The 27,413-nt window shown below is 43.1% G+C and overlaps 2 protein-coding genes across 2 annotated transcripts; one reads left to right on the forward strand and one right to left on the reverse strand.

Moving 5' to 3' along the window:
• Positions 1-1,056: 1,056 nt before the first annotated feature.
• xirp1 (xin actin binding repeat containing 1) lies at positions 1,057-17,137 on the forward strand (the record flags this gene model as incomplete). Its single annotated transcript, XM_079750264.1, has 8 exons — positions 1,057-1,179; positions 1,823-1,979; positions 2,104-2,152; positions 2,771-3,031; positions 3,418-3,505; positions 8,959-9,134; positions 9,457-9,498; positions 10,208-17,137. The coding sequence occupies exons 2-8, from the start codon at positions 1,858-1,860 to the stop codon at positions 17,135-17,137; spliced, it is 7,668 nt and encodes a 2,555-aa protein (XP_079606390.1). The 5' UTR covers positions 1,057-1,179; positions 1,823-1,857.
• A 6,172-nt stretch (positions 17,138-23,309) lies between these two features.
• On the reverse strand, positions 23,310-26,528 carry LOC307086387 (solute carrier family 22 member 13-like; the record flags this gene model as incomplete). Its single annotated transcript, XM_079751579.1, has 9 exons — positions 23,310-23,571; positions 23,781-23,889; positions 23,988-24,202; positions 24,577-24,668; positions 24,782-24,902; positions 25,406-25,574; positions 25,716-25,870; positions 25,947-26,050; positions 26,154-26,528. 9 exons carry the CDS (start codon positions 26,526-26,528, stop codon positions 23,310-23,312), a joined length of 1,602 nt encoding a protein of 533 aa, XP_079607705.1.
• Positions 26,529-27,413: the final 885 nt, after the last annotated feature.

The following is a 27,413-nucleotide window of genomic DNA, read 5'->3' on the forward strand; positions in this document are numbered from 1 at the left end:
TAGCCTTCTTGCATTAGCAGCAGCTGAGCAGTTGGAAGACAGTAGTTGGGAGGCATATTGTGGGAAAATATATGTAACTCCGCCGCCATCTGCTGGCAAGGGCTGCGCCTGCAGTCTAGAATAATGACAGTTATGACCAGCTAGAGGGAAGCCATTAGCAGAGGATGTCAGAGTGAGCTATTGCTGGAGCTCGACAGGAATATGTTGACGCATATAAATATCATAATAAATAATTGGCAGCCTAGTTTAATTGTCTGGACTCAGCTTGACGCAAATTATGATTAGTGAAAAAATGCTTACCGAAACTAGTGAGAGGATCATAATAACTGGATAATAGCAAAAATGAGTTAATGGATAATAATCAAATTGATTGGATTATCAACCTGTACGGCATTAATGATATACGTGAATCAGCAGTGAGAGACTCTTTATTACAGCCCTATTAGTTCACAATTAAATACAGGGGCGTATCCAATAGAATGAGCAGATAATCACATTGTTTTCTATATAAGGACTATTGAACCAAATCACATTTATAAATATGACTTCTGTTGTACCATAGCTCGGCAACAATGTGAAGTATGTGAAGAGGCGACGAAATGCCTTGGCACGAGATAAAGTAACAGGAAAATGTATGCTCGGCATTCCAACACTGACATTTGACTGGTCCAGCTGTTACAAGTGTCTCTCTCTCCACCTCTCTCCCTTATCCCTCTCTTTCTGTTTATCTTTTTCTTTTTTTTTCTCTCTCTCTCTCTCTCTCTCTCTCTCTCTCTCTCTCTCTCTCTCTCTCTCTCTCTCTCTCTCTCTCTCTTCTCTCTCTGTCTCCCTCTCTCTCTTTAACATGTTCTAACATTATTGAGTGTTAATGGACTATTGTTTACCATTACAATTATAACATTATCTTACTCATAACTCAGAGTTTAAAGGTTCTGTCCTGGAGGACTCCTCTGTGAGATGAGAAGTTATAACGTTACAACCGCATACGCTGCACGGCACAATAAAAATGAATGATTTTACTGAATCACAGGGTGGTAAACGGGGGGACTTTGGCCCCTGAGCATGACTGAGTCTCGTGAGAGGGGCAGACAGCTTCGCCCCAACAAGCCGCACAACCAGGGGAAGCAAAGACAGGGAGATGCACGCTGGCTCTCTCTCCTTCTCGGCCCTTCTCAGGAGGTAAATATGCACTGTATTCTCTCTGAACGGCCCCGGCACAGAGGGGTGTAACTTTGGTTATTATTCACGTTGATCGTCTGCGACTCTGTGTTATGATGCACTTTGCACCACTCCTACCATTGTATGTCTTAAATTGCTATGATTTGAATTTGATTAACTCAGAGGCTATCATAAACGGTCTCATGGGCACGATGGATTAACAAATGACATCTGCTGAAGCACATGGGGATGGTGATTGGTGCATGTTATAGAGTCTGTTTCCATTTTAAACGTATAGCTTTCATGCGGGTATGTAGTTCTTCTGACTCATGCGACACTTGAGAGTTTGGTGGTGTGAAGTTTACGACCTGTCCCTGGGAGGCCTACACATTAACAGAATCATATGACAGAGCGCCTGTCTGCACCAATGAATCACGAGCATCTCTCTATAAAAGAGGGGATCTGGGGTGGATGTATCGATTTGTTTAATAGTTTTATACCTGAATTCAGATATAAACATACATTTTGCACCTACACATTTTTAACTATTTTTGAAATCAACAATTGTTTTCTTCTGAATCAAATCGATTTTCAAAAAAGTTTCAAAATTTGAAATCACAAATATTTCTGTTTGATTATTGTTATTTTTAATGTTTTTCCAAAGGATTTTGACAGCTGGTTGAGGAAGTTGCCGTGGCAATGCACAACATATGGAAGAGCCAATCCCTAAAGAACCTGTCAGGGAATCCAGAGGCGTCATGGGTCAAGCCATCCAACTATCTCTCCCTAAACAGGAAGTCTGTGTTGCAGCTGGTGCAACAGTGAGTACTGCACAACTCTACATACATCTATAGCATACCATGCACATTAAAACATGCATATTGTGCATGTGTTCATGAATGATGATGTCATAGTACCAAGTCACCAAACATGGCCGCCTTACAGGTACCAGAGCATTGGAGACCTGAGGAATTGTGAAAAAGCTGAGCTCAAGGTAACTATTTACTATTTGGTCATTCAGCAGATGGCTTTCCCACAAATGGTCCTACAGTGACTAGAGATAGATGTCATAAAGATAGGTATAAGTTAGGTAAAGGTGAGGTATAGGTTAGGGAAAGGTGAGGTATAGGTTAGGGAAAGGTAAGGTATTGATTAGGTATAGATATATGTCTAGGAATAGGATAGGTTAAGGATAGGTATAGTTTATGTATAGGTTAAGGAGAGGTACTGGTTATGTATAGGTTAGGGATAGGCATATTTTGGTATAGGTCAAGGATATGTATAGTTTAGGTATAGGTTAAGGATAGCTATATGTTAGGTATAGGTTTAGGATATGTATAGTTTAGATATAGGTTAAGGATAGGTGTAGGTTAGGTATAGGTTAAGGATAGGTATGGGTTAGGCGTAGGTATAGTCAGGTACAGCGGTTAGGCATCACGAGGATCAAACCCAGTACCTTTTGGCTGGCATATTGCATTGACCACAGGGGGGCCATGGCATATAAAACGAGCAAAGAACCACTGCACTACACTGTTATTCTCACAAGACACGACACACTCCACACAACGTAGAGCGGGGAAGTGTGATGTGATGTGCGATGCCTTCCCTCTAGGCGGACCCCTTGGAGGCCGGGGGGAGCCCGTATGAAGGGAGCTTCCCGCTCTGCAGGAGCCACTCTGTGGAGCACCTGGCCTCCAGAGAGCCTGTGGTCAGCGGTACCAGCGCTCTGAGAGACCTGTTTGAGTCCAAGTCCTCGCTCCGGCGGGACTACGGCAGCAGCCCGAGGCTTCACACCGCGCCGGTCATTGGAGGACATCGCCCCCTAGTGGCAGAGATAGGACAGAGCGCCTCGGAAAGGAACACAGGCCCTCAGGTAGTGTGTGTGTGTGTGTGTGTGTGTGTGCGTGTGTGTGTGTGTGTGTGTGTGTGTGTGTGTGTGTGTGTGTGTGTGTGTGTGTGTGTGTGTGTGTGTGTCAGAGAGAGAGAGAGAGAGAGAGAGAGAGAGAGAGAGAGAGAGAGAGAGTTTGTGTGTCTGTGTGTGTGCTTTCACATTCGAAAACCAGCATGTTAATCATTAAATATTGTATTGATGCTTGTGTGTTGACATTTATCCTGTTTTGACTTTCTAAATGTTTTGGTTAATTATTAACCAAATTATTATTTGGTTAATAATTATTAAGAATTATTAATTATTACTTTTCAGCCTCATAATAATAGTAGCCCTATATGAATTATGCTTTGCTCGTTGTACTTTCACAGAAAGAAGTCAAGGATGAAAATAGCCACAGAGACACAACAAACGATGTACTTCCGGAGGCTTCTTTTAGATCGCCCAAGTACCCCCATGGTGAGTAATGCTCCATGAAATCGGACCAGGCCGGCGAGACCGCTGAAGGGTTTCCAGGACTGTCGTGTATAAAGGTCAAAACTGTTGTTTAGTCCTCCAAATGGTTTTCCTTAAAGAACACAACAGGCGCCATTCAAAATTAGAATCAGTTGTTTTTCTGCTTCTTCCCACTTATTTATCCACATTGTCTTAACAATTGCTGTCCTATTTGAAGTCATTATCAACCACTTTGAAGTTTTGTTCTTTCTTTCTCTCATTCCTTTCTTTTATCCTTCATTCTTTACTTTCTTTTGTCAAAGTTGTCAAACTGTTGAAACTTGTAGGCACTGTGTTTTTAAAGGTGGCTACTAGTGGCCCACTTTCTGCTGCTCTGTCTGAACCTGACCACATATAAGGCCTACCCGTCAATCTCCCATGTGAGGTGAAAGCCTTGAGGAACGGGACATGAATGCGTCCAAAACAAAAGCGTAGAGTGAAGTCACCCGCTCTCAAATTACCAGCAAGCCACAATGTCAAGGCCACGGTGTGCCCCCCGCAAGCTAGAGTGCTAGCTTAACGGTAATTCAAGTTCTTTAAGATGTTAGCGTCTCATGCTCTGTTGGTCATCCCAGAAAGATAAATACAGAGACGAGTGTGTACAAGCATAGCAATGCGTACGGCGCAACATGCTCAAGATAGACGCGTAGGTGTCGGTGGCGGTAATGACCGTGACTGTTGTGAGCGTGACGCACACCTCGGCGACCCCGGCCTCGCATGCCTTCGTATCCGAGACGTGACACAGCTCCGGCTAATGGAGACACGGTTACAACCTCACAACAAACCACCAGGGTGAGGGCTTGTGATCGAGGCCACAGTCCAGGATCAAGGTCTTTCTTGTTAATTTTCTTTATAATAGTGATAATAGGCTAATGACAAGATGCTGATACTACTACTACTAAAACTACTACTACTACTACTAAAACTACTACTACTACTATAACTACTACTATTACTACTAATATACAACTACAACTACTACTACTACTACCACTACTACTACTACTACTACTACTACTACTACTACTACTACTACTACTACTACTACTACTACTATACTGCTAGTACTACTAATGATAATAATAATACATATTATTACCCCATTTAAAATCATTTCCAATGTCGTAATAAACAAAGTGCATTTTTATAAAAGTATTAAACTGTAAGCTACTAAACAAAAATAGACCCAGTTCTCCAATTCCATATTGACGTGAAGAACCAGGACAGAAGAACCTCTCGTTAGGGCATGTTATCAATAGTTAATCCATCTTGTCAATATAACTTCTTACCAAAGTAGGAGTGACACCTCGTCAGAAGGTTGGATTAATATTGTCTTATCTTGCCCGGTGACATCACGTCCAAGACGCACCATTGGCCCATTATAGGTATCTGACAGGGTTGCCGTGGGAATGGGAGGGGAGTCCCCCACCCACCTCACCCTCCTCACCCCCCACGCCGGAGCCTAAAGGAGGTGATGGACTCAGCTGAGTAAACCGTCGCCGTCCCACCCTCCCAAAATAGCCCCCCCCTCCCCACTAACCCCCTGCCCCTCCCTGACCTGAGCAGCAGCTCTGATAAAAATCAGCTGTCACTGGGACCAGTAGACCAGAGAGAGAGCTGACACTCAGAGACACGGAGAGAGACACAGAGAGAGAGGTACACTCCCCGAGAGACACACACACATCCGAGTGGAACAGCTGGAGCCGCTCAGAGGCCAACGCCACCCAGGCTACAGGATCTATCAGGGAACTTTATCGACACGCCGACATTAGGTTCAGCGCCGCGCTGGGAAGCACATATGTGAGTATTAACGCCCAGCGTTGTGGAGGGAAATATTTTGAAATGCTTTTCGTAGTATACCTTTTTGTCACAGATAAAGTTTCAATTTATAGATTATTTCGCAAGAGTTGAGTCAATAGGATTTATATACAATTCATTTGAGGGAAATTTTTTTTTTATTATAAATTAATTTGTATAAATGTTTTTACATGTATTTAGTATTCCTACTTGTTTTTTGTCATGAAAGAGTTATTTAATATCGTGCCAGAATATTGAGGGTAATATTGTGGGCTCTACAGGTTGATTTCTCTGTGCCCCGGGGTGTTCTTCAAGAGTAGAGTACTAGGGGCTTTAATTGTGTTTTAATGAGTAATCAGGGTAGGCTCAAGATGAATGGTCAGTATATTTAGGTAATTTATAATAGTTTGAGTTTGTATGACCAAGGTCATTGGTTCTCCGGCGTGTTACGCATAACAGACATGGGTAGACATCATTTCTCAGCCTGTGATCCATCTATAGCCTGGAATGGCGGGTCAATCTCAGAGATCAGCCAATAACTGGCCTCGATAGGGTTGTCGTGACGACACAGGGTTACACTACCTGCATGATGTATGCAAACAGAGACGCAATGTTACATGATGTTGCATTGCTTTTTTCTTTCAAAATAATGTTTAGTGATGATGATTATAATTTATTAGAATATGGAGTGCTAACGAATTAAAGCCAGACTTTGCACACATCAATCAGATTTTTTTCATTTACATTTACATTTAGGGCATTTAGCAGACGCTTTTATCCAAAGCGACTTACAATAAGTGCATTTGTTACAATCAATTTTTCTCATCAGATTTAGGGGCCACTTTTATACGGGGCCCCAGACCTGATCCCCATCTGATCTCACTGGCCCTGTGCTCGCAGTGTGAACCACTCGGGTCCACCAGATCAGATCTGAGCATTCAGGTCACTGGTGTGAACTGAAAGTCTTTGATCTGCTTTTTGGGAGGTCTGGTCTTGACATGGTGGTGGCTTTTCATTGCAGTCTGTGAATGTGCATTCAGCCAGGAGCAGCTGATGGTGGTAAAGGTGGTGGCCCAGATAAATACCAACTGGATTTCCCTGTCATTTGGACAGCTGTTAGTGGCCCCCAAGGGCCCATCGCATTACTGTGCCTCACGTTACTGAGGGAGAGACAGGGGTCCCTGCTGGGGGCCGCAGCGCCGGGGCTAGTAGATAGAGACCGCTGACCTGAGTCTTTAAAACGCCTCTGGGGAGTACAAGGCTAAATGTGGAATACCTTAACATGCAGCCTAGTGATGGAAACTCATCCTCAAATCAGTCTTCTGAACAGAGAAGACCCAAAGAGCATTTCCCCTTAATCTCCGGAATTTAGATCATTTCCCCCTGATGGTTTATTAGGTCCATTTTGCAGGAAGTGCCCATTTGCTTTTGCCCTGGACAGCACTTTTAGATTGCTAAAATCAAAAGCGCTTTATAAATAGGATCAACTATAACTAAACTTAAGTGAGTCAATGTTTATTAATGATCATCAGCGACAGCAATTTACGTTGGCGCTAACCGATGATAACAAATGACTGAACCCTGGGTCTTACAGGGGTTTATGACATCCACACGGGCCCACATGCAGCTCATTCTGCCTGCTCACCCAGCTATGAAAATGCTTTAAGTCCCGGCCCGTGAGAGGCGCCGGCCGTAGCTGCTGGGCCCTTTGTCCTCATACAGCTTACTGCGTAGAAAATGAGAGGCTAGCTAAAATGTGGACCATTACTCACACACACACACACACACACACACACACACACACACACACACACACACACACTGCCACATACACACACACTGTCAATCACACACACACACACACACACACACACACACACACTCAAACACACACACACACACACACTGTCACATACACACACACTCTGTCAATCACACACACATACACAGGCACACACCCTCGCACACAAACATACACAGCCACACAAACACACACTCTCAATCAAACACACACAAGCACACACAGGCACACACTCTCACATACACACACACTCTCTCACACACACATACAAAGGCACACACAAACTCTCACACAAACATACACAGGCACAGAAACACACACACACACGCACACACAGACACACAGACACACACACAGACACACACACACGCACACACAGACACACACACACACACACACACACACACACACACACAGACAGGCCAGGGTCACTGACCCTGGCCCTGGCCCGTCGGGGCTGTTTTTAAACCTCCCAAGTGTTAAATATTTTCCTTTTGTCTGGTGTCAGGTGATGCTCGTTCATCATGAGATACAAACCCATGTCAACAGCTTTTTCTCCCGTGAAACAATTAAACATTTGAAATGTTTTCCATTCACGTTGAAACACAGCTTTATTTCAGCTCGCCTTGATTAATACTTCTCCCAAGAAGGATACGGCGTGTTTGTTTCGGTTGGTTTGAGCTCTATCCCAGGACATCACTTCCGCGGCTCAAGTTTGTTTTCCACAGAGTCAGCCCGCCGGTCGGACATTCCTCCGGTGAGGTGTTGACAGTCCGGTCCGGCGGGGAGCTCACAATAAGCGACGCGCGGCGAAACAATCACGCCCGCTCCAGCTGAGCCAGCAGTTGCTGTTGTGTTTTTTCCGGCGCGTCCTCCTCTAGGGTTTCACGCTCCGGCCCCGGGCTGGCGCGGTGGCGGCGGCCAAGAATCCCCACCAACTGCCGCCCTGTGTCGGCTCTTTTACCGATAGTCTCGGTTATATGGTTGTTTAATGTTTTAAAAAAATACTCTGAAAGCTGCTTGTCATTGCATTACTTTAAAAACGATTTCCCAACTTTTCTCTCCACAGACTACATGGACTTTGAGAGGAAGAAAATAAATCACAGAGGTTAATTGAGCTAGTCGATGAGTTCTACTTTAGACATTTGTTTTGAATAAAATAAGTGTGGCAGGTTAAGTCGCGGATGAGTTAAAAAGGTGCATAGTTAGGGTTACAACATCTGGCAAAGTTAAAACAGTCGACAAAGTGGCGGTTCGCTGTAGCGTGTGACGACGACCATCTCTAACTCCGTCCAGTGGGTCCGCTTCTATTTGGGGACATAGTTTAACCCACTTGGGTGGAGAGTACTTCTGTCTAAGGCTCTGCCGTGTCCATCGCAGACACATAGAAGATAACAGACATTCCGGCGTAACTAAAAATACTCCTCGCTGTCAATGCACGCCCTATAGGCTCGATACATGTTTTAATATACCTACAATACCTTTTATCAACTTAATGCGACATGTAAACCATTTATGATGACAGGACGCAGGAAATGGACAGGACAGCAACGCTTCGTTCATATCACATCAACTGAAAAAAAAAAAGAAAAAGTATAATATAATAATATGAACCTACAATGAATAAATTTGGGAATCAAACCCCAAACCCTGGCAGTGTTGATCCGTGCTTTAACGATCAAGTCACACTGGACCACAGTTTTCACAGGCCCCAGTGGGATCTGAACCCCAGACCTGCCAGTCAAGCTACACAGTACATCCACTCATTCTTAAATCAACTGTGATAAATATGAAACGTGTTTGTGTCCCCGTCTCGCAGAAGGCCAGAAGACTCAGCCCCTGACCCAGAGAGACTTCCGGACCCAGAGAGACTCCCGGTCCCCTTCGACACCGGTCCAGCACAGCCCCACCGGCAGCACCTCCGTCAGGGACAGATCGGCCCTCTACCTGTCCCGATTGGCAGCCACAGACCGCGCAGGAAGCCCAGCTCCGCCCGTGAGTTCCTCGCATAGCTGCCATACCTACAGCCTCCCCAAAACGGGGGGCCGTGGCCCACTGAAGGGGGAGGAGGGGAAGTGTGTGGGGGAGGCATGCTATTCTTGGACACAATGGCCGTCAGTCCAATCTATTGTACTTCTAATCTGCGGTGAGCTGAATTGTTGGCCCTTTATTTCGCAAAGGTTTTACCTTCCTGTTTAGACACAGATTTATTTCGTTTGTTACTTTTTACATAGGTTTATGTAGTTGTAATACTAAGTACTTGTTGTTTGGCGTAATTAAAGTCTAATTATTGAATCATCCTCCATTTTATTCTCAGGAATTCCTTGGCTCTTCAGAACCGAGACGTAAAGCCAGCAAGGTATTGTGTAATACTCGTGATTTATACTAACAAACGTGTGTGTTTGTGCTGTGTTTGTTTTGTGTAGTTCACTCCAAATAACGTAGAATGTTTCCACTCTTTCTTCTATGCTGTCACTCCTAGGCTTTAAAGCATGTTATCATCCAATAGGACATATTCTTTAAAGCATTGCAATGCAAGATGTAAGCATAACAGCCTTCATTCAGTCAGATTTACAGCACATGATGTATCGTTTTTAATTTAGTTGCATGATTTGTCTCCATTATCTAACTTTTATATATATCCAATGATATAAAATGTAATGGATTCATCTCAAGCCCAACTAAATAATAAAGTTATATCAAAAAAAGGCAATTCAATACAAATAATATCTACAAAACAAAACAAAAAGTTAAATATCTGAATGAAGATAATAATCATAGAGACCAATTACACACAAACCCAAATGTGTCCACACCTTCAAGAGTGACTTCAATGTGCGCATTTGTCCAACATCTACTAACGGCTATGAAGTGTTGCTAACCTTGGCAAAATAGAGGATGCTGTGTGGTGTGCAAAAGTTGAAAGCAAGCAAGCAAAGAACAAGGTAAAGTATAGCTTAATTGGCTTCATGCATGCTAGTGTAACGCTTGACATATATTCAACCATACAACGTGGCCAAACAAACATTGGAACTAACATGATCTCCTCTTTCTTTATCGACTTCAAGATGGCCGATGCAACCAAAAAAGTCATTGTTTCAGAGACGTCTCACCGTGATGACGACCTGCCTCCTCCTCCACCTCCGCCCGTCCCTCCCCGACCCCTGGACTATGAAGGCTGTCCACCTCTTGCCAGCCTCCCTGTGCCCCCACCCAAGGAAACCTTCTCTACCTTCTACCAGCAGCAGCAGAAGAACGAGATCAAGAGGCTCTTCAAGCACATCCACCCCGAGCTACGAGACAACCTGAACGACATGGTTGACGACGAGCTGGTGGAGGCCCTCAACTCTGATGCCGCGGAGGCTGCGGACGCCGGCTACCAGGCCGAGGTGCAGTCCATGAGGTGGATCTTCGAGAACTGGACTCTGGACAACATCGGCGATCCCCACACGACCAGGAAACTACTAGACGAAGAAGAACTCAAGGGTGGAGACGTCAGAGGCACCTCTTCAGTGTTCCAGCAAGTGGACGGCACCCAACGAGGCGCCTTTGCCAGAAGGCAGACCTCTGTACGAGGGGATGTTAGAACCTCGACGTGGCTGTTTGAAACTCAGCCGATGGATGCGCTGAACAAACTCAAAACAGAGGAGGGTGAACTGGTCGAGACCGTCTTAAAAGAACCTGTCGAGAGAGGCGATGTGAGAGGGGCCCGGCTGCTGTTTGAGTCCCAGACGCTGACCGACCTGGGCCGCTGCAGCTCCATCGAGGACTACAGCTTCCTGAAACTGAAGTCTGAGCTCCAGGAACAAAAGGGCGACATCCAGAAGACTGTGAAGCTGTTCGAGGCGGATCCATGCTGTGCCATCAAGGACAACAGTGGCAACATGCATGAGGTCAGGTCCATCTGCAGAGAGGAGATAAAAACCGGCAGCACCAGCACCGCACGCTGGCTCTTTGAAACCCAGCCACTGGGCACCATCAACAAGGGGACGGATGGAGTTAAGATGATCCGGGGTATATCACTGGAAGAAGGCCAGAGGGGAGGCGTGGACAGCAAGAGATGGATGTTTGAAACACAGCCGCTGGGCATGATTCAAGAAGGGAAGGAAGAGATGGGAGCATTTGAAGGAACTGTTGAAAACAGAGGAGAGGCGATGCTAAAAGGAGACTCAGCTGAGAGGACTTTGGCCAAGGAGGAAGTACTTGGAGGAGATGTCAAGACTTCTCTTTGGCTGTTTGAAACCCAACCCATGGACAGCCTCAGTGAGAGCTTAGAGGTCGGACGCTTGCAAAAAATAACACTCTCTGCAGATGAACAAGGAGCAGTCAAAGGCACCAAGCAGATGTTTGAAAACTACAGCACAGCAACCAGTACCTTAATCAAGGAACAAAAGATTGAAAAGGGTGATGTAAAATCATTCAAAAACCTTTTCGAGACAATTCCCATAAGCAACATAACTCGTAGTGATGAGAAAAGTGACTTAAGGGAAATTAATATCACAGCAGGAAATGTTAAGGGCAACAAAGCATTGTTTGAGACCACTCCTTTATACACTATAAAGGACTCCTCAGGCAATCTCCACGAAGTCACAACAGTTAGCCGAGAAGAGCTAATCAAAGGCAACGTCCAAAACTACAAGTGGTTGTTCAATACAAAACCCCTTGACCAATTTACAGAGGGAAAAGAAAATGTTGAGGTCATTAAAGGTATTACTAGAGAAGTCGATTCAGCAGATGTCAACATGGCCAAATGGCTATTTGAGACCCAAACTATAGATGGAATCCATTCCAAATTCAATCAAACAGAAGCCAAGTCTTCTACCAAAGAAGAGCAGCTTCAGAAAGGTGACGTTAAGACCTGCAGATGGTTATTTGAGACACAGCCAATGGACATTCTGTATGACAAATCAGAAACCGTGAAAGACAAAGATGCCCTAGAGAACACTAATGTCAAATCCTTCACTTGGCTTTTCGAATCACAACCTCTGGCCAGCGTCAAGGACAGTGAGGAGCAACGTTTAAAGTGCGTAATGGCCCAAGACTCTGTGAAAGCAGAGGTCGGTGTCAAAACTGTGAAGAGACTCTTTGAAACAGAGACTTTAGATAGAATCCGGAAGGACACCAATGTAGAAGGAGATGCCCGGTACGTTAGCCAGGTGGATGTCCAGTCTGGAGATGTGTCCCGAGTGAAGGAACTTTTTGAATCCCGCTCACTTGACGAAATAGGTTCAGAGATGGTGACGACATCCGACGCACAGGATCTGGCCGAGCACATTCCAGAGGGATCTGTGCACAAGTTCACATGGATGTTTGAGAACCGTCCCATCAACATGATAAATGAGAAAGAGGAGGCTCTAGCAGACACGCAGAAGATCAGCGAAGTAGAGGGTGTGGATGTAACCAATAAGAAGTTTGTATTTGAAACCTTCTCTTTGGACAAGATCCACGATCAGCCCTTTGAGGAGAAGTCCGCCTGTTTTGAAAAGCCTGAGAGCAATGTTGATGTCAAGTCCAGCACCATGATATTCGAGTCTCAGCCCCTTTACGCCATCAGAGACAAGGAAGGACAGTTTCATGAGGTGACCACTGTGAAAAAGGAGGAGATTGTGAGCAGCGATGTAAGGGGAGCAAGATGGATGTTCGAAACAAAGCCCCTTGATGCAATCAAGGCAGATAATGAGATTTACGTTATTCGAGCTGTCACCCAAGAAGATGTCAAGAAAGGCGATGTGAAATCGGCCAGATGGAAGTTTGAGACCCAGCCATTGGATTCCTTCACCAGCCCAGATACACCTGCTGTCTTAGACGTAGAGGACATTGTAGGAAAAAATGTGCAGCTTAACAAGCAAATCTTCGAATCAGACCAGGCAGCCCACAAGAATTTTATTAGAATGGTTAGTGTCACAGATGTCCAGCAAGGTGATGTCCGAACCTCCACCTGGCTCTTTGAGAACCACAGGATTGACAGTCTCAAAGGTGACTCCGAGGAGCAAGGCACAGTAAACACTGTCCAAAGAGAAGACAAGGGGAAAGGAGATGTGAAACGTAGCACATTTCTCTTTGAATCACAGCCCCTGGACAAGATCAAGGAGGCTAACGATACCCTAGTGCCCAGCATTGAGGAAGACAGACCAAAGGCCGATGTGAAGAGCACCACTTGGCTTTTTGAAACCACCCCGCTAGACAAAATCACAATCAACAGTGTTGCTGAAACCCTCACCCGTCTACATGAGCTGACCTACCTTCACTCTAGTGGTATTATAATAGAAGCAAGTGAGGTCAAAAATGTTACAATGGCAAAGTATCAGCTTGAAGAGGGCATACAAATACAGAATGAGGAGGTTATTGAGGGAAACATCAGGAACATCATGCTGCAGTTATTATGCAAACCAACACTTAAGCCTCAGATCACAATTATCAGAGAGATGGAGAAAGGGGATTTGAACATCAAGGTGGTTGAACTTCCTGTCAGCCAGCCGACAGCCGCGGCCACCAATCCAGAGGGAGATCAAAGAGTAGGTATTGCCCAGATGATTGAAAGCTTACTTATTCACACCAAATCTTTAAAAAAGGGGATCATAATGCAAGAGTGCGCCGGGGGACATGCAGAAATGACTGTTTACTCGTTAGTTCACCACTGTGAAACCAAAACCGAAAGTCAAGATATAGAATGGAGAGGCATCAAGTCCACCATCGGAGATCTCATGGCAACTTCCAGTAGTCAAAGGACTGCAACGTCCTGTAGAATAGATGAGAATGAAAAGGGTAATGTGAACTTGTACAAAAGTTGCATTGAGAGAGGTGACCTGCAGTACCTTAAGAGTCTTCAAACTGAGCTTCTGGAAGAAGACCAGTGTCATAGCCCTTCGTCCAGAGAACGCATTGAAATACTGAGGGGAGATATCAAGGAAGCTCAGAGAAGTCTCTATCAGCAGAAGGACCTGGTGGAGCGGACCATTTGTGATGTACTGCCAGGGGACGTGAAGAATGTCAAAAAGGTGTTCACATCAGATTGTGCCTACGATGTTGACATCCCGAAAGAGGAGATTATCCCTGGCGATATAGCAACAGCTAAGCAACAACTGTCAGCGAAGCAAAGAATGATGATGGAAAAAGAGGAGGTTGTGGCTGGGGATATCAAGGCAACAATGCAGTCTTTGGAACGTGCAAAGCAACAGAGCATGCATGTGGAGCGTGAGGCGATCAAACCAGGAACCATCTATGACATGGACCTGTCCACACAAGGGCCTGACATGGAAGAAGGCCAAACTCAGAAAGAAGAAATTGTTTCTGGGGATGTGAGAGCAGCCAAAAGATCCCTTGAAATGGCCAAGAGCCAAAGTATGCACATGGAGCGTGAAATGATCGTCCCTGGGAAGATATACAACGTCAAAGTCTCGGCACAAGAGCAGAGCTCCTCAACAGCAACAGAGACGCATTCTTCCTCCAGTGGCCAACAGATCAGAACAACTTTCCAAAAGGTCAGTGAAGCCATGAAAAGCCAGAAAAGCCATGATACATTTCCATCTAGTGAAAAAGATGAAGTGTCAAAAAGTGCTGTTAGGGCGAATTGTTGTGCAAAAGATTCCCCGTCACTTCCTGTAGAACAGTGTGAGGTTCAGACTTCAGAAGAAGAGGCTGAGGTTTTTAAAGGAGATGTGAAGGCAACGATTAGGTCACTGCAGAGCGCAGCGATGGAGCATAAGCTCCCAGAGAAGGAAGATATTGTAAGAGGTAACATGCAGTTTGCCCTCCAGTCTCTTGAGAGGTCTAGGGTTAATGTATCAAAGGGAGACTATAAAACAGCAATGATATACAGGAATTCAAGAGGAGGATGTTCAGGAAATGGCCAGATTGTTAAGAAGCAGGGTGTTGTTGTGTCCATGCCTCCCTCTGACACTGAACTCCTGTCTCCTTCGATTTCAGTAACTTTCGAGGAGCAGCCATCTGTTTCAAGACAGAATACAACAATCCCAAAACCTGTAGCAATTCATAATGGAAACCCCTCGTCTTATCACTGTGAAGGCAAAACGACACCCCAACTCCCTCAAAAGGCATTTGAGAAACCCCATGGCCAGAAGCCAACTCTCGCACCAAAGCCAGAATGGACAAAATCAGCACAGAGTAAGCAGCCACAACCTCGGCTTGAAGCATCCTACCCCAATGGGGAACAAAGCCCTGTTATACCACTTAATACCAAGCACAGCGTTCAGACGTCAACTGTATCGCCAAACAACCCACAAAGAACCAGAAGACATGGCATAATATTCCCTAACAGGGAGGTCACACAGGAAACATTTATTCCGAAATCTATTGATGACACAATGGAGAGCTCTGTTGAAACTCAGGCTAAAGTAAATGTAGCAGAACCCACAAAGGGCACTCTGAGTCAAACTGACACAGAATCATTAAGTTCTGGAATGGCGGAAACTAAAATCGACAAAAATGTTGTACGGAAAATAAATGCAGCGGAGGAGATTCAGAAAAGCATGAAGAGTTATTCAGAAGGAGATAGGGATGAAATTAGTATGGGCTTTCAAACAGCTCTCCAGAACTTTGGGAGAAGAGAGAAGCAAAATGATGTGTCTTCTTCCATTTTATCTAAGAACATTAAAGTTGTTAATGATATAGTTGTGCAAGAAAGGCAGACCAAGCCAAGTACCGCAGCCAAAAAGAAATCCATTGTTAACGTTTCGTCTGACCAGTGCAACAATCAATTGCAGGAGGAAGCTGTCAACTTTCCAACAGATACATATGCAGTCCAGCCTAATGCCCTGAATGGTGAAGTACAAAAACAGCCAGAAGAGAAAGTTGTTTTCAGGAAAAAGAAAGCAAAAGAGACTGAGGATCAGCGACGACAGAGGCTCTCTGTCCACAAAGATGAGATCATGACAGGAAATGTGAAGGCAGCTATGGGGATATTTGAGAATTTAAGAAAACGAGAGGAACTCAAGATAATCCTTTCTCAAGTGCAAGAGATGGAGGGCGATACCAGCGATGTAGATGTTGGATCTATGAAGATGTTGTTTGAGGATGTCCCTGCTTGGATCGCCACACCAAGCAGAACCGCCAGGAAAAAGAATAGGAAGGAGGAAAAGAAGGTGGAAATGGAAATGTTTGATGATGACCTGGAGAGCACCTCCTCAGTGGAAACTGCATTCGAAGATCTGGAAAAAGCCAGCAAGGACATAATGGACCTGAAAGAACAAACATTGGCAAAGCTCCTTGACATCGAAGAAGCCATTAAAAAGGCCTTGTACTCCGTCTCCAGTTTAAAATCTGAAGCTGACATCGCAGGGCTGTCGGGTCTGTTTGATGAATCTTTGAAGTCTGAACAAAGTTTCCAGCCTTCCAACAACATCAGGAAAATTAGCATTGTGTCCAGCAAGGCTAAACCCCAGCTCAATAAAGAGACAGGTGAAGCGTCTGAGAAAAATAAAGATGCAAGCCCTTCAAAACAAACCGATGGCACCTCTAACCAAGCACGCCGTAAACCCCTTATAAGACAAAGCAGTGCGCCTTCCTGCCCTTCCTTCATCTCCATTCATTCTGCTGCCAGAAAGAATGCCGAACAACCAAAGTCACCAATGTCAACATTCAAGCCTAAAACAGAGGGAAACTCAAACGGCGATCTTAGCCAGACGTCAATCCACTTCCAAAGCCCCGCTACACCAAGACGCAAGGTCAGTGTCCTGGAAGTGAAGACTGTTCCAGAACCTGCTGTTGGAATAATCGGCACCAAAACTGTCAGCGAAACGTATGAAGAAACTGATGGCTTTGGCAATTCATTTGTTTCCTCCAAAACCTCCACAGTTGTCACCAAACAGTCGAACAGCAAGGCATCTGCGCTGTTCGATGTTGTGGGCAGCCCTTCAAGATATGAAGTCATGACCCCCCCGATGATGCAAACAAGGACATTTTCGGAAAGTGGGCTGAACAATACAAAAGAGGAAGGCACGGTCTTTGTAACATTTAGCCAACCAACTGCAAAGCACTAAAAAGCACCGCTTTCCCTTTTAATAATATGTGTTATGCAATCTTTAACATAAATGTCATATGATTTATTCCTTTTCGAATGAAAGCATTAAAATGTTAACTTATGTCCATGAATTATTTTATACCATGATTATATAGTAAAATGTTAAGTTTTTTTTTTTATAAATCATTTTAAAACAGCGGATATGTCCTATTGTTTATAAGTCAAATAAATGTGTCAAGTGACTAAGAGGAATCTGCTTGTTTTTGTTTGTTTTAGATCATTTTAAGAACACCAGTATATCATTGTATTGGATAACTACCAAAGTACTAGAAGACAATATACAATTCTATAGTTATCAAGAAATATTATTAATTATATTATAGAACACAGACAACCTTTACTGTCAGTAAAAATTGGAAATAAAAGGATGTCTACAATTTGTCAGAGGATTAGCACTAATTACCTCTTACCATTAATGAAAGTGTGTGGAAACCGTGTCACTTGGAACAAATACCAAACACACCCATATAATAGGTAGCTAGTAAATATTTGGAGAACGAACTCAAGCCAACACTCATCATAGTAAGAACGGTTAGAATGCAGTCAATTCAATAAAACAAAGGGCCTCACCAATAGTATCAGATGAACTATGTGTGTAAATTGAAGTTATCTTTATATGAAAGGACATTCTGAATGACTTAAACTTTTAGGAGAAGTAGCTAAACAGTGGTTGTCATCCTATAGTTCCAGCTTCCCGCCAAGGAAATGTGTTCAGCCTGTTTGACACCAGTCTACCCAATGGAGAAAATGGTGGCCAATAAACTTATCCTGCACAAAAAGTGTTTCTGCTGTAAACACTGTCAAAAGAAACTGAGGTGAGACTTCTAGATTATTAATGCACTTCAAGTCTTAATCTGCTGTAAATCTACTGTAAATAATTATACTATAAATCAATTTGAAATTTTCGCTGGACTACTGTTAATGATTATTCTACACATCGATACTAAATCAAAATCCTTAGTTTATGTAAATGTTATGGTTTAATTACCATGTGAACACATTCAAGTAAAGTGTCTTTTGTGAATCGGTAAATCAAATCATTCATTCAAATCCTACCCTATCCCTTAGCTTTTAAATTCATACATTCTAAACAAAACAATTCTTTATTTAATTACAGCTTGCACAACTACTCGTCCCTTTATGGAGATTTCTTCTGCATCTTCCACTACCAACAACTATTCAAAAGGAAAGGAAACTATGATGAGGGGTTCGGACACATGCAACACAAAGACCGTTGGCTTCAGAAAAATACCAAAACAGATGAAAACAATGCCAAGGAAGTCCCTAATATATACCAGTTGCGGTCAAATGTGGCTGAGGGCTTAGAGTCCAACAGTAATGTTTTATCCACCAAATCAGGCTCAAAAAATCCATCAGGCGTAGAGCAACCCATTGATATAAGGGACAGGAAGAGGATAATTTGGCCTCCGCAGAAGAAACAAACAATTTGTAGTGTTGCACAGTTGTCATATATAACCACTGGTAGAAACAAAATGCCAGAAAATGGGAAAACCCCTGCTTTTTCAAATAATGCTGTGACTTTAAAATATAATGACGCTGACAAGAAAGAATCGAAGATGGCTAGGGGACAACTTAAAGACACAGAGGGCGAAAGAAGTGCAAGGACTTCAAGGTCCTCAATTTCAGGTGTCAATGAACCAGTAGATGCGCAGCACATTAAGGCACCTGATAATCTACAGTGGAAGGAAACCAATTCCTCTACGTTTTCAAATAAACTTAAACTAGAATACATTGATAAAACCGTGGTGGATTCTTCTTCACCTTGCCTAGGAAAGGGCATGGCTATCACTGAACATAATACAAAGGACTTAATTATGAAAGCCACCACAATAGACATTGATCAATCTATGGCTGAAGATCAGATATGTACTCCAAGTAGAGCTAAGAAAACCGTGCGGTTTGCCCCTAATGTTGTTGAGAGTAGCCAGTCACCCTCTGATCTGTGTTCAGAAGAGGAAGAAATTTCAGAATCTGAATCCAGCCAAGGCAAGGTAGACAATGTTATAAACCAAAACCCTTATGAACAAAGACACAATGAAAAGGCAAACAACCCTTCAGATCAAGAGCTTACCAATGTAGAAACTCGTAAAGAGATCCCAAAGAGCGAGGAAGACAGTTTGAACCGACTGCAAGAGAAGGGCGAATCACAGACAGATGATGTGAATGTCCATTCAACCAATGATGAGACGCAAGTATCTGCCCAAGAGACACCCAAGATATTAAATGACACAGAAGATAAATCTGTGGCTCACAGTGATTCAGCTAAACAAACCAAAATGGAACAACAACAAGGACATTTGGAAAGCGAAGAGAGGACTTCTGAAGAGAGCCCAACTACGACCGAACAAGGAGCCCTGCCGCAGAAAACTGTCACAGGCGTGAAGACGGTTATTCAGAAATCTAATTCTCTGAAGGGTTCTCCTGCAAAACCGAATGACAAGAAGATCATGAAAAAGGGTTCTTGGTCCAAGGAAAAAAGCCCTCTGTCTCAACTTTTCACATCTGGTGGAAGTGAAAGTGGGAGCAAAACTGTTGGAATCCTAGGAAAATTCTTCAAGTCATCAACAGGGAAGGGGATGAAACAGACGAAATCACCGAAAGTAGAAGAAGTTCAAGCAGAAGAAAAATCCACAGGCGGGGACCGAGGAATGGCAGAAGAAATGGCAAAGGATAAGGTCAAATTACTAGAGACATTCTCTGAACAGGAATCAGTGAATGATGTGAAGGAAGATACACATGCTACTGCTATGAATTCATTTGATATCACAGAGGTAACCCCACCACTCAAACCACCAAGAAGTCACCTCACAGCTGATCATCAATCAGACATTACATCGCCAGCCCATACTGCCAGCCTAGAACCTGCTGAAAGTATAAATCCATCCTTCAATCCACAAGCAAATCCACAAAGCAGTGAAACAGATGAACTTTTTGCCATTAAAGAAACCAGTGGAGAAAACACAGAAGGTCCACCACACATGAGTAGCGTAGAAAATTCAGATAATACCAACCTAATTGCCAATCCACAAAGCAGGAAGACAGCAGCAGAATCTCCTGAACATAACAGGTTGGTCTCACATGAGACAATTGATCTTTCAGCTACTCAAAATGCCAGTGGAGAGAAAGATAACATACCTTACATTTCCAGTGCAGAACATACTGATAATGCAAACCTACTTGATACTGCACCATCAAATCCACAGAGTCAAGCGACAATTGATCTTTCTCTTCTTGAAGATGACAGTGAAGAAAACACAAACCTATTTACCAATCCATCAAGCAGGGAAAAAGCTGAAGATTCTCTTGAACATAACATGTTGGTCTCACATGAGACAATTGATCTTTCAGCTACTCAAGATGACGGCAGAGAGAAAGATAACATACCTTACATTTCCAGTGCAGAACATACTGATAATACAAACCTACTTGATAATGCACCATCAAATCCACAGACACATGAGACAATTGATCTTTCTCTTATTGAAGATGCCAGTGTAGAAAACTCAAACCTTTTTACCAATCCACAGAGCAGTGAAGAATCTCTTGAACATAACATGTTGGTCTCACATGAGACAATTGACTTTTCTGTTATTGAAGATGCCAGTGTAGAAAACACAAACCTATTTGCCCATCCACAAAGTAGAGCTATTGTTGACATTTTTACAACTGAAGATGATAGTGGAGGAAAACCAAATATTGTAAGTGCAGAAAATACTGACAATACAATACTATTTGATAATCCAGTGGGCCGTGAGACATTGGATCCATCTCTCATTGAACATGGCATGTTAGTCTCTCGTAATACCTCTACTGTTGTGCAAGCGATGATAAAAGATCCTTATGGGTCCATCTGCCAGTCTATATCAGATGACCCCTTTCAGGAGGAACCTCAAAGCATTGAAGAGGACTTTTCTAGTTCAGAACAATCATTCATCAGTGCAAGTGATACAAATACATCTGTCCCTATCCTGCCAATTCAAGTGGTTGATGTACAAGAGTTTGCGGCAGGACCGAGTTGTGATGGATCATCTTCCAATGTGGATCATGTGACTCCTCAGGAAACTGAAGATCCTTTCGGTTCTTCAGACACTCAGCAGATTATTACCTCCTCTTCCACCACCAGCACCATCACGGATGACATCTTCGGCCTCTCTTTGGGCAACAGTGTTCTGACCAACGAGACTCCTGCTGAATGTGCTGACCCGTTTGAAATGATTCAACACAACACAGCTGACAACAAAGGGGTCATCGGGAGCCTCACAGTTTATCCCTTCGTAGGCCCCGATCCCACACCTGTAGCTTGGCATGAAAGTCCCTCCAGCATAGATCCTTGGAGTTTTGGATCAAACTCTCAGACAGGAGAACCAGAGGTCCAGCTGGACTTTGATATCTTCAGTTCGGGGAACGGTGCTTTTTCAGCCCCACCAGCAGGCGATGTCTTCGATCTCAGTTCTCCTGAAGCATCCGCCAATTTCCAGCTTTCAGATGATATTTTTGGTATCAGCGACCCCTTCGCAAGTGGTGCAGATATTTTTACAGTCCAGCAGCCCAGTGGGACAAACTCTGGTACAGTGAGCAACATTCTAGGCTTAGACTCCTCATCTATCAAAGACCATCCAGTACAGAGCAACCCTTTAATGGGGGACATTTTATCACTAGAGGCAGAAAACCAAACAATCAGTAACACAAACACAGAAACCAACTTTTTTGGTGATCTTGGCAGTAGCACTGAACAAAAAACAGAAAATCCTGCTCCAAACAATAGCTGGATGGATGACTTGTTTGGCTAAAATTTGTTAGGCATTGCTATTTTGTAGAGAAACCATCTAATCGTTAACGTGTCAGGCAATTGAAGGTCGTCTTTTAACCTTTTAACCAATGTGTCCACTGCTTTCAACCATAATGTAAATTTACTGTAAACTTTAAATTATTCAATATACCATTTTGCTAAGATTTATAGTGCCAAATGAGAACAGCATTTCATAACAAAATGTATTGTTTGAATATACAATGAAATCAAAATTTTACATTCTACATTTATGATTTATATACCAAACGATAATAAATTATAGCAATAATATATAGCAAGCTTAGGAAAACAATGATCCAACAAACAAATTAAATGTTTCAATTGTTGTAAAACAATAAAATAATAATATATATACACTGCTATAAAATAAAATAAATACAATCGCATTGTCTTTCAATGGTTTGATCTCTTTGTTCCTAAAATATTGCCCAGTCAACCATAGGCCATTGCAACGGGACCTTTAACTTACTATACCTATGCTTATTTAAGCAATATTATATGAGAGGGAGTGCTGTTATACTGAATATCAGCACGGCTGTGATTCGGCTGTAGGTACGATGCCCAGGCCGAGTAATAAGCGTCAACAGTCAATGATTTGTTTGTTTATTTACTCATTTATTTGGTTCCGTCAACAGAAAAGGATCTGCAACTGGATTGTTACCAAGCAACACATCAACATTTTACTGCACAATAGCTTTCTACTTTGTGTAGATCTTCACGTTACCGCAGGCCAGCTGCTTTGTATTATGTACATGTATCTGTATGTTTCCATTTATTGTGCAACAGTGAAATAAGGTTATGGTGGCAAGGGAGATTCCATCGAGGAAATCGCTTGATCAGACTGTAATTAACGGTTATTAGAATCACCTGTAAAGCGGAGTGACACATTTTTAGTTAACCCTAATCCAAACACTAACCATAGCTCCAACCCTAACCCTGATGCTACTTCTATATAATAATGCTTATTACTGCAATAAATACTGTTAAATAAGGTTAAATAATGTAGCCTTACTGTGAAGGGATACCCTTACTGTTGTATGATTGGAAATTACACTGTGTCTCCAAAAGGTCTCATAATCTCTACTTCAAGTTACGGTTATTGCACACAATAAGTGTCCGATCTTCAATTAATAATCTCAAAACAGAACAATCTGTTCACATTTATCAGTTCAACATTCATGACACAACAAAGTTAAAGGTTCCCTTTTTTCAAATGCATTTCGGCATTTCGTAATAATCAGCCTCGAACAGGGGCCCTTTAACAGTGTAAAACATTCAAATGTTGACACAAACATTTCTACTACGTCTTGGTCTTTTCACCCGAGCCGTCGTCCGACTTCTGCTTGCCCTCTCGGTCCATGGCCTCCATCTGGTCCAGGGGGTCCGGCAGGTCCACGACCCGGGTCTCTGGGAGCATGAAGGTGAGGAGCCCCCCCCCCAGGGCCAGGGTGCTGAACACTATGATGGGTATGGTCCAGTGGTACACCGCAAGCAGATTGAGCAGCGGGGACAGCAGCCCTGCCAGCCTCATCACCAATGTGGAGAGTCCCGTGGCCGTGTGTCTGAAACCGGCGGCACAAGAGACCATGAATCACATGCTCCAAAAAGAAGTTCCATTGTGAATGGGTTGTTTATTGACATTCTTTTTACTCCAAAAGAACACAACATATATAAATGCACTACAATAATTATGATTCATTTTATATATTTGTCAAAAATATTTTACAATTAGAAAAAATAAATAAATAAATATCTATCTATCAAGGCCTACCTTATGGATGTGGGAAACAGCTCCTGGATGTAAATATGACATATGGACATCCCCCAGATCAAGAAAAACTGCCCTGTGATGACCAAGACGCCAACAAGGAGGGCTTGGTCTAAAACGACACAACATAATAATCCATAACCAATCCAAAACATCATGAGGCCTGTTTATCTTTGATTGAACTGCACCGTCCCCGGCTCTAAACTGCACCTCTGGGAACCATGACGACTAAGAAGCTGAAGAATCCTCCGAGGAGAGCCGTGGCCATGAGGGAGACCTTCCTGCCACGTATCTCCAGCAGCCAGATACAGAGAATGTGCGCCGGCATCTCGGTGAGGCCGAACATGAACTGGGTGAGGAAGATGTTCAGTCCCAGGTTGGAGATGTTGAAGACAACACACAGGTAGCCGAGGTTGATGGAGAACCTGGAGGAAGAACCATGAGCAAGAGGAGTGAAGGGGATCAATAATCAACACATGAACAGTGAGCATTTCTCAGATTAAATTGTAATTTCCATTTTACATGGATTTCGTGAAATATGTATTTTTCATTAATATAACTGATAAATGAATATTACTTATACACATTATATACTTGATTATACCTTGATATATGAATGTATAAAAAACTAAAACATATATTATGTATATATATATATATATATATATATATCATATGTACGATATATATCATATACATGTATGTTTTTATTTTACAGGTATTTACAATATATAAATAAAGAAAATTATTATTAATGGAATACTGCATAGTATTATATGAATGAATGAGTGTCACATACCATATAAAGGTTATGATAACGAAATACTTTAGTATACAGGATTGGATTAAAAGGTCCATTACGCTTTTCTCCTCAATCGTTTTCTCAGAAATCTAGGAAACAAGATAGAAATGTGTATCAGCATCCACAACCATGAAGTGATGAAGGTATCAGGGAAGTTATTTTAAAAGGAAAACAATCCAAATTGTAGCTGCAGTTATTTTACCTTATCCAGGAGAGATTCTGGAACTGTTTGTTTGTTGATGGCTGCTGCTTTAAGAATCAGCTTTTTCACTTCCTCTGTCTTCCCCTGCTTCAACAACCATTGTGCTGATTCGGGAATAAACCTGTTGGTCCACACCGATGCAAGGGTCAGGAAATGATTGTCAGGATGGGGATACGGAACCCTGCCTGAACACTATTGGCTGGTTTGAACTGTTAGTTAGTTAAGCCCAGCTTTAGACGTTCCTGTTCATGCTTTTCACCAACATTTTTGAACACTTGCCGCCTACATTCAAACAATGACAAATCTATGAATGATCTCATCTTGCATGGTTATATTGTAGGCCAATAAAGTTCTATGTAAACTTTTTCAGAAATCTTAATTTTGCCCATCCACACAGCGGCACAAGAAAGATCAGCCTTTTCAGATTCATCCATCTTTGGTATCGCATTTCTGAGAATATCTGTTGGTCAGGAAGACCCCAAAACAGTAGTAAAAAACCCCATCTGAATTAGAGTGGTCATGGCCTACAAAGAGTAATCTCGAATGCTCCGTAACCAATGGTCTACGAGCAAGTGTTTCTGCCGTCCAATCACGACAATCAGAACAAAGATTGGATCTACTCACCATATGTAGATGACCGCCACGGCCATGGGGGTGGCGATGGCCAGCTGCGCCTGCCTCCAGTCCCGGATCAGGTACATGATGCCCGCCAGGGACATGCTTCCAAGAGAATTAAATATTTGACAAACACACAGGCCAAGAGACCGCTTGGCAGTGCCCATCCATTCGGTTACTGTGGGGAGGAAAAGGAACAGGGGCGGCCACTCTCAGACAAAGGCAGTTGCTCTCGTCGTGACTTAACATCAAGCCAAACAGTATCCATAGATACTTATTAATGATTACTATATTAGGAAATAAGTTTCATATATTTTACCAAGCACAATGCTGTTGACTCGGTAGCCTCCCATCCCGACCCCAGACATGAACTGGGTCACGATGTAAAGGTAGTAGTTTGGACAGAATCCAGCTGCCACAATGAAGATCATCAAAAGCACTGTTGGTATTTGTATTGCACGCTTCCGGCCAATTCTAGAAAGAAGGGCATCACGATAAGTCATCTTGTATAAGAGTTACTGCTTAATAATTCATTGAATAATACACTTACGACTCGGCAAAGTATCCAAATAAGAGGGAGCCAAGAAGATATCCAGACATTAATACTGTCTGTGCGATCTTCTCCTGGTTAGCTTGGTCACAAACAAGATCAAACTGTTAAAAGAAAGAGGAATTAGGATGTGTCACTATCTTGTGAGGGACCAGTCCCAAAATTACAGTTCCTAATCCCTTCATTGGGCTTGGCAGCACAACTTACATCGGTGACTATGGTGGCTTGGTACTGGGTCCGGTCGTACACCCATCCGTCCCGGCAGGCGGTGGTGTGGTTCAGGCCGTAGCGGCGGATGGAGTCCAGGGTCCAGTTCACCGGAGCGAACATCAGACAACGGCTGAGGGAGCCGTCCGGCTCCCGGGGAACGGTAAGGTGTAGCTGCTCCTCTTCTGTCAGGTTGGGACCGGCCCCCAGGATCCAGTCCGTGTTACAGTGGCGCTCCGGGTCTGATTCCACAAAGAGCAAACTCCCGTAGTTTAAAGACAGGATCATATTCGGGAACGAAAGGGCGAGTAGAAGCAGCTTCTGGAATAATCCCAATTCTCCGACATGTGTGAGGATCTCTCCAAAGTCAATCATGATCAGGCCCTGAAACAGCACTGCGCCACGAATGTGGCTCTTTTTAAAACAATGACTATCAATGCTTAGCTCCTAAACCATGTAATCCATTGTGTGCTTAACGCTGGTCATGGTATTCATTGCTAGTCGATCCTGTCCTCATCTGTAAGTTTACAATAAAGTGTGCCGGTGTGTATGACTAGGCAGGTGCCTAGCAGGTGCATTTACATATTGAGTGGAGGCATGGAGAAACTTTTATTCTTGCCATTTACTTCAGAGCATCTTGGCACTGTCTTTATTTACCCGAGAGGAGGCAGGATGTTTCCTCTAACCCTACAGGTGTAGCACAAGTCAATATCAAGTTACTCATAGCATCTTGGTGGTGTGACTTCAAAGGCAGATGTTACTCATAATATGCTTAATGCTTTTTATTGAAAGCTAATAGGGATACTTTTTTTAAACTTTTTTTAATTTATTTTTTATATAAAGGTGGCAGCCTCGTTGGCTAGGCCCATAGGATCACCCCCCCCTCGGGTTGTCCCCCGACATGCACATGTGAGGTAGCGAGGGATTTCTGACAAAAGAACCAACAAATGTTTTCACTCAATTTCCTTTTTTTTAATGTTAAAATATGTAGACACTTTACAAAATACATATCAAAATACAGATTGCGATTAACCACATTTATGAAGTACAATAGTTCATATACACTTAACCTATTTATCATGGGGGGGGGGGGGTCTTTAGGGAACTTGCATTCCCTAAAGGGACCCCTGTTCAAAACTGTGATCTATTACCGCACGCATATTTCTTTGGAGAAATTGGTACAGACTATTGTCTTAATTATGTCTAAAATGGTCTGGCTACGCAAAATCACCATACACTACCATGCCACAATATTTAAAG

This window comes from Pollachius pollachius (genome assembly GCF_949987615.1).
Source record: "Pollachius pollachius genome assembly, chromosome: 14".
NCBI classification, from domain to species: domain Eukaryota; kingdom Metazoa; phylum Chordata; class Actinopteri; order Gadiformes; family Gadidae; genus Pollachius; species Pollachius pollachius.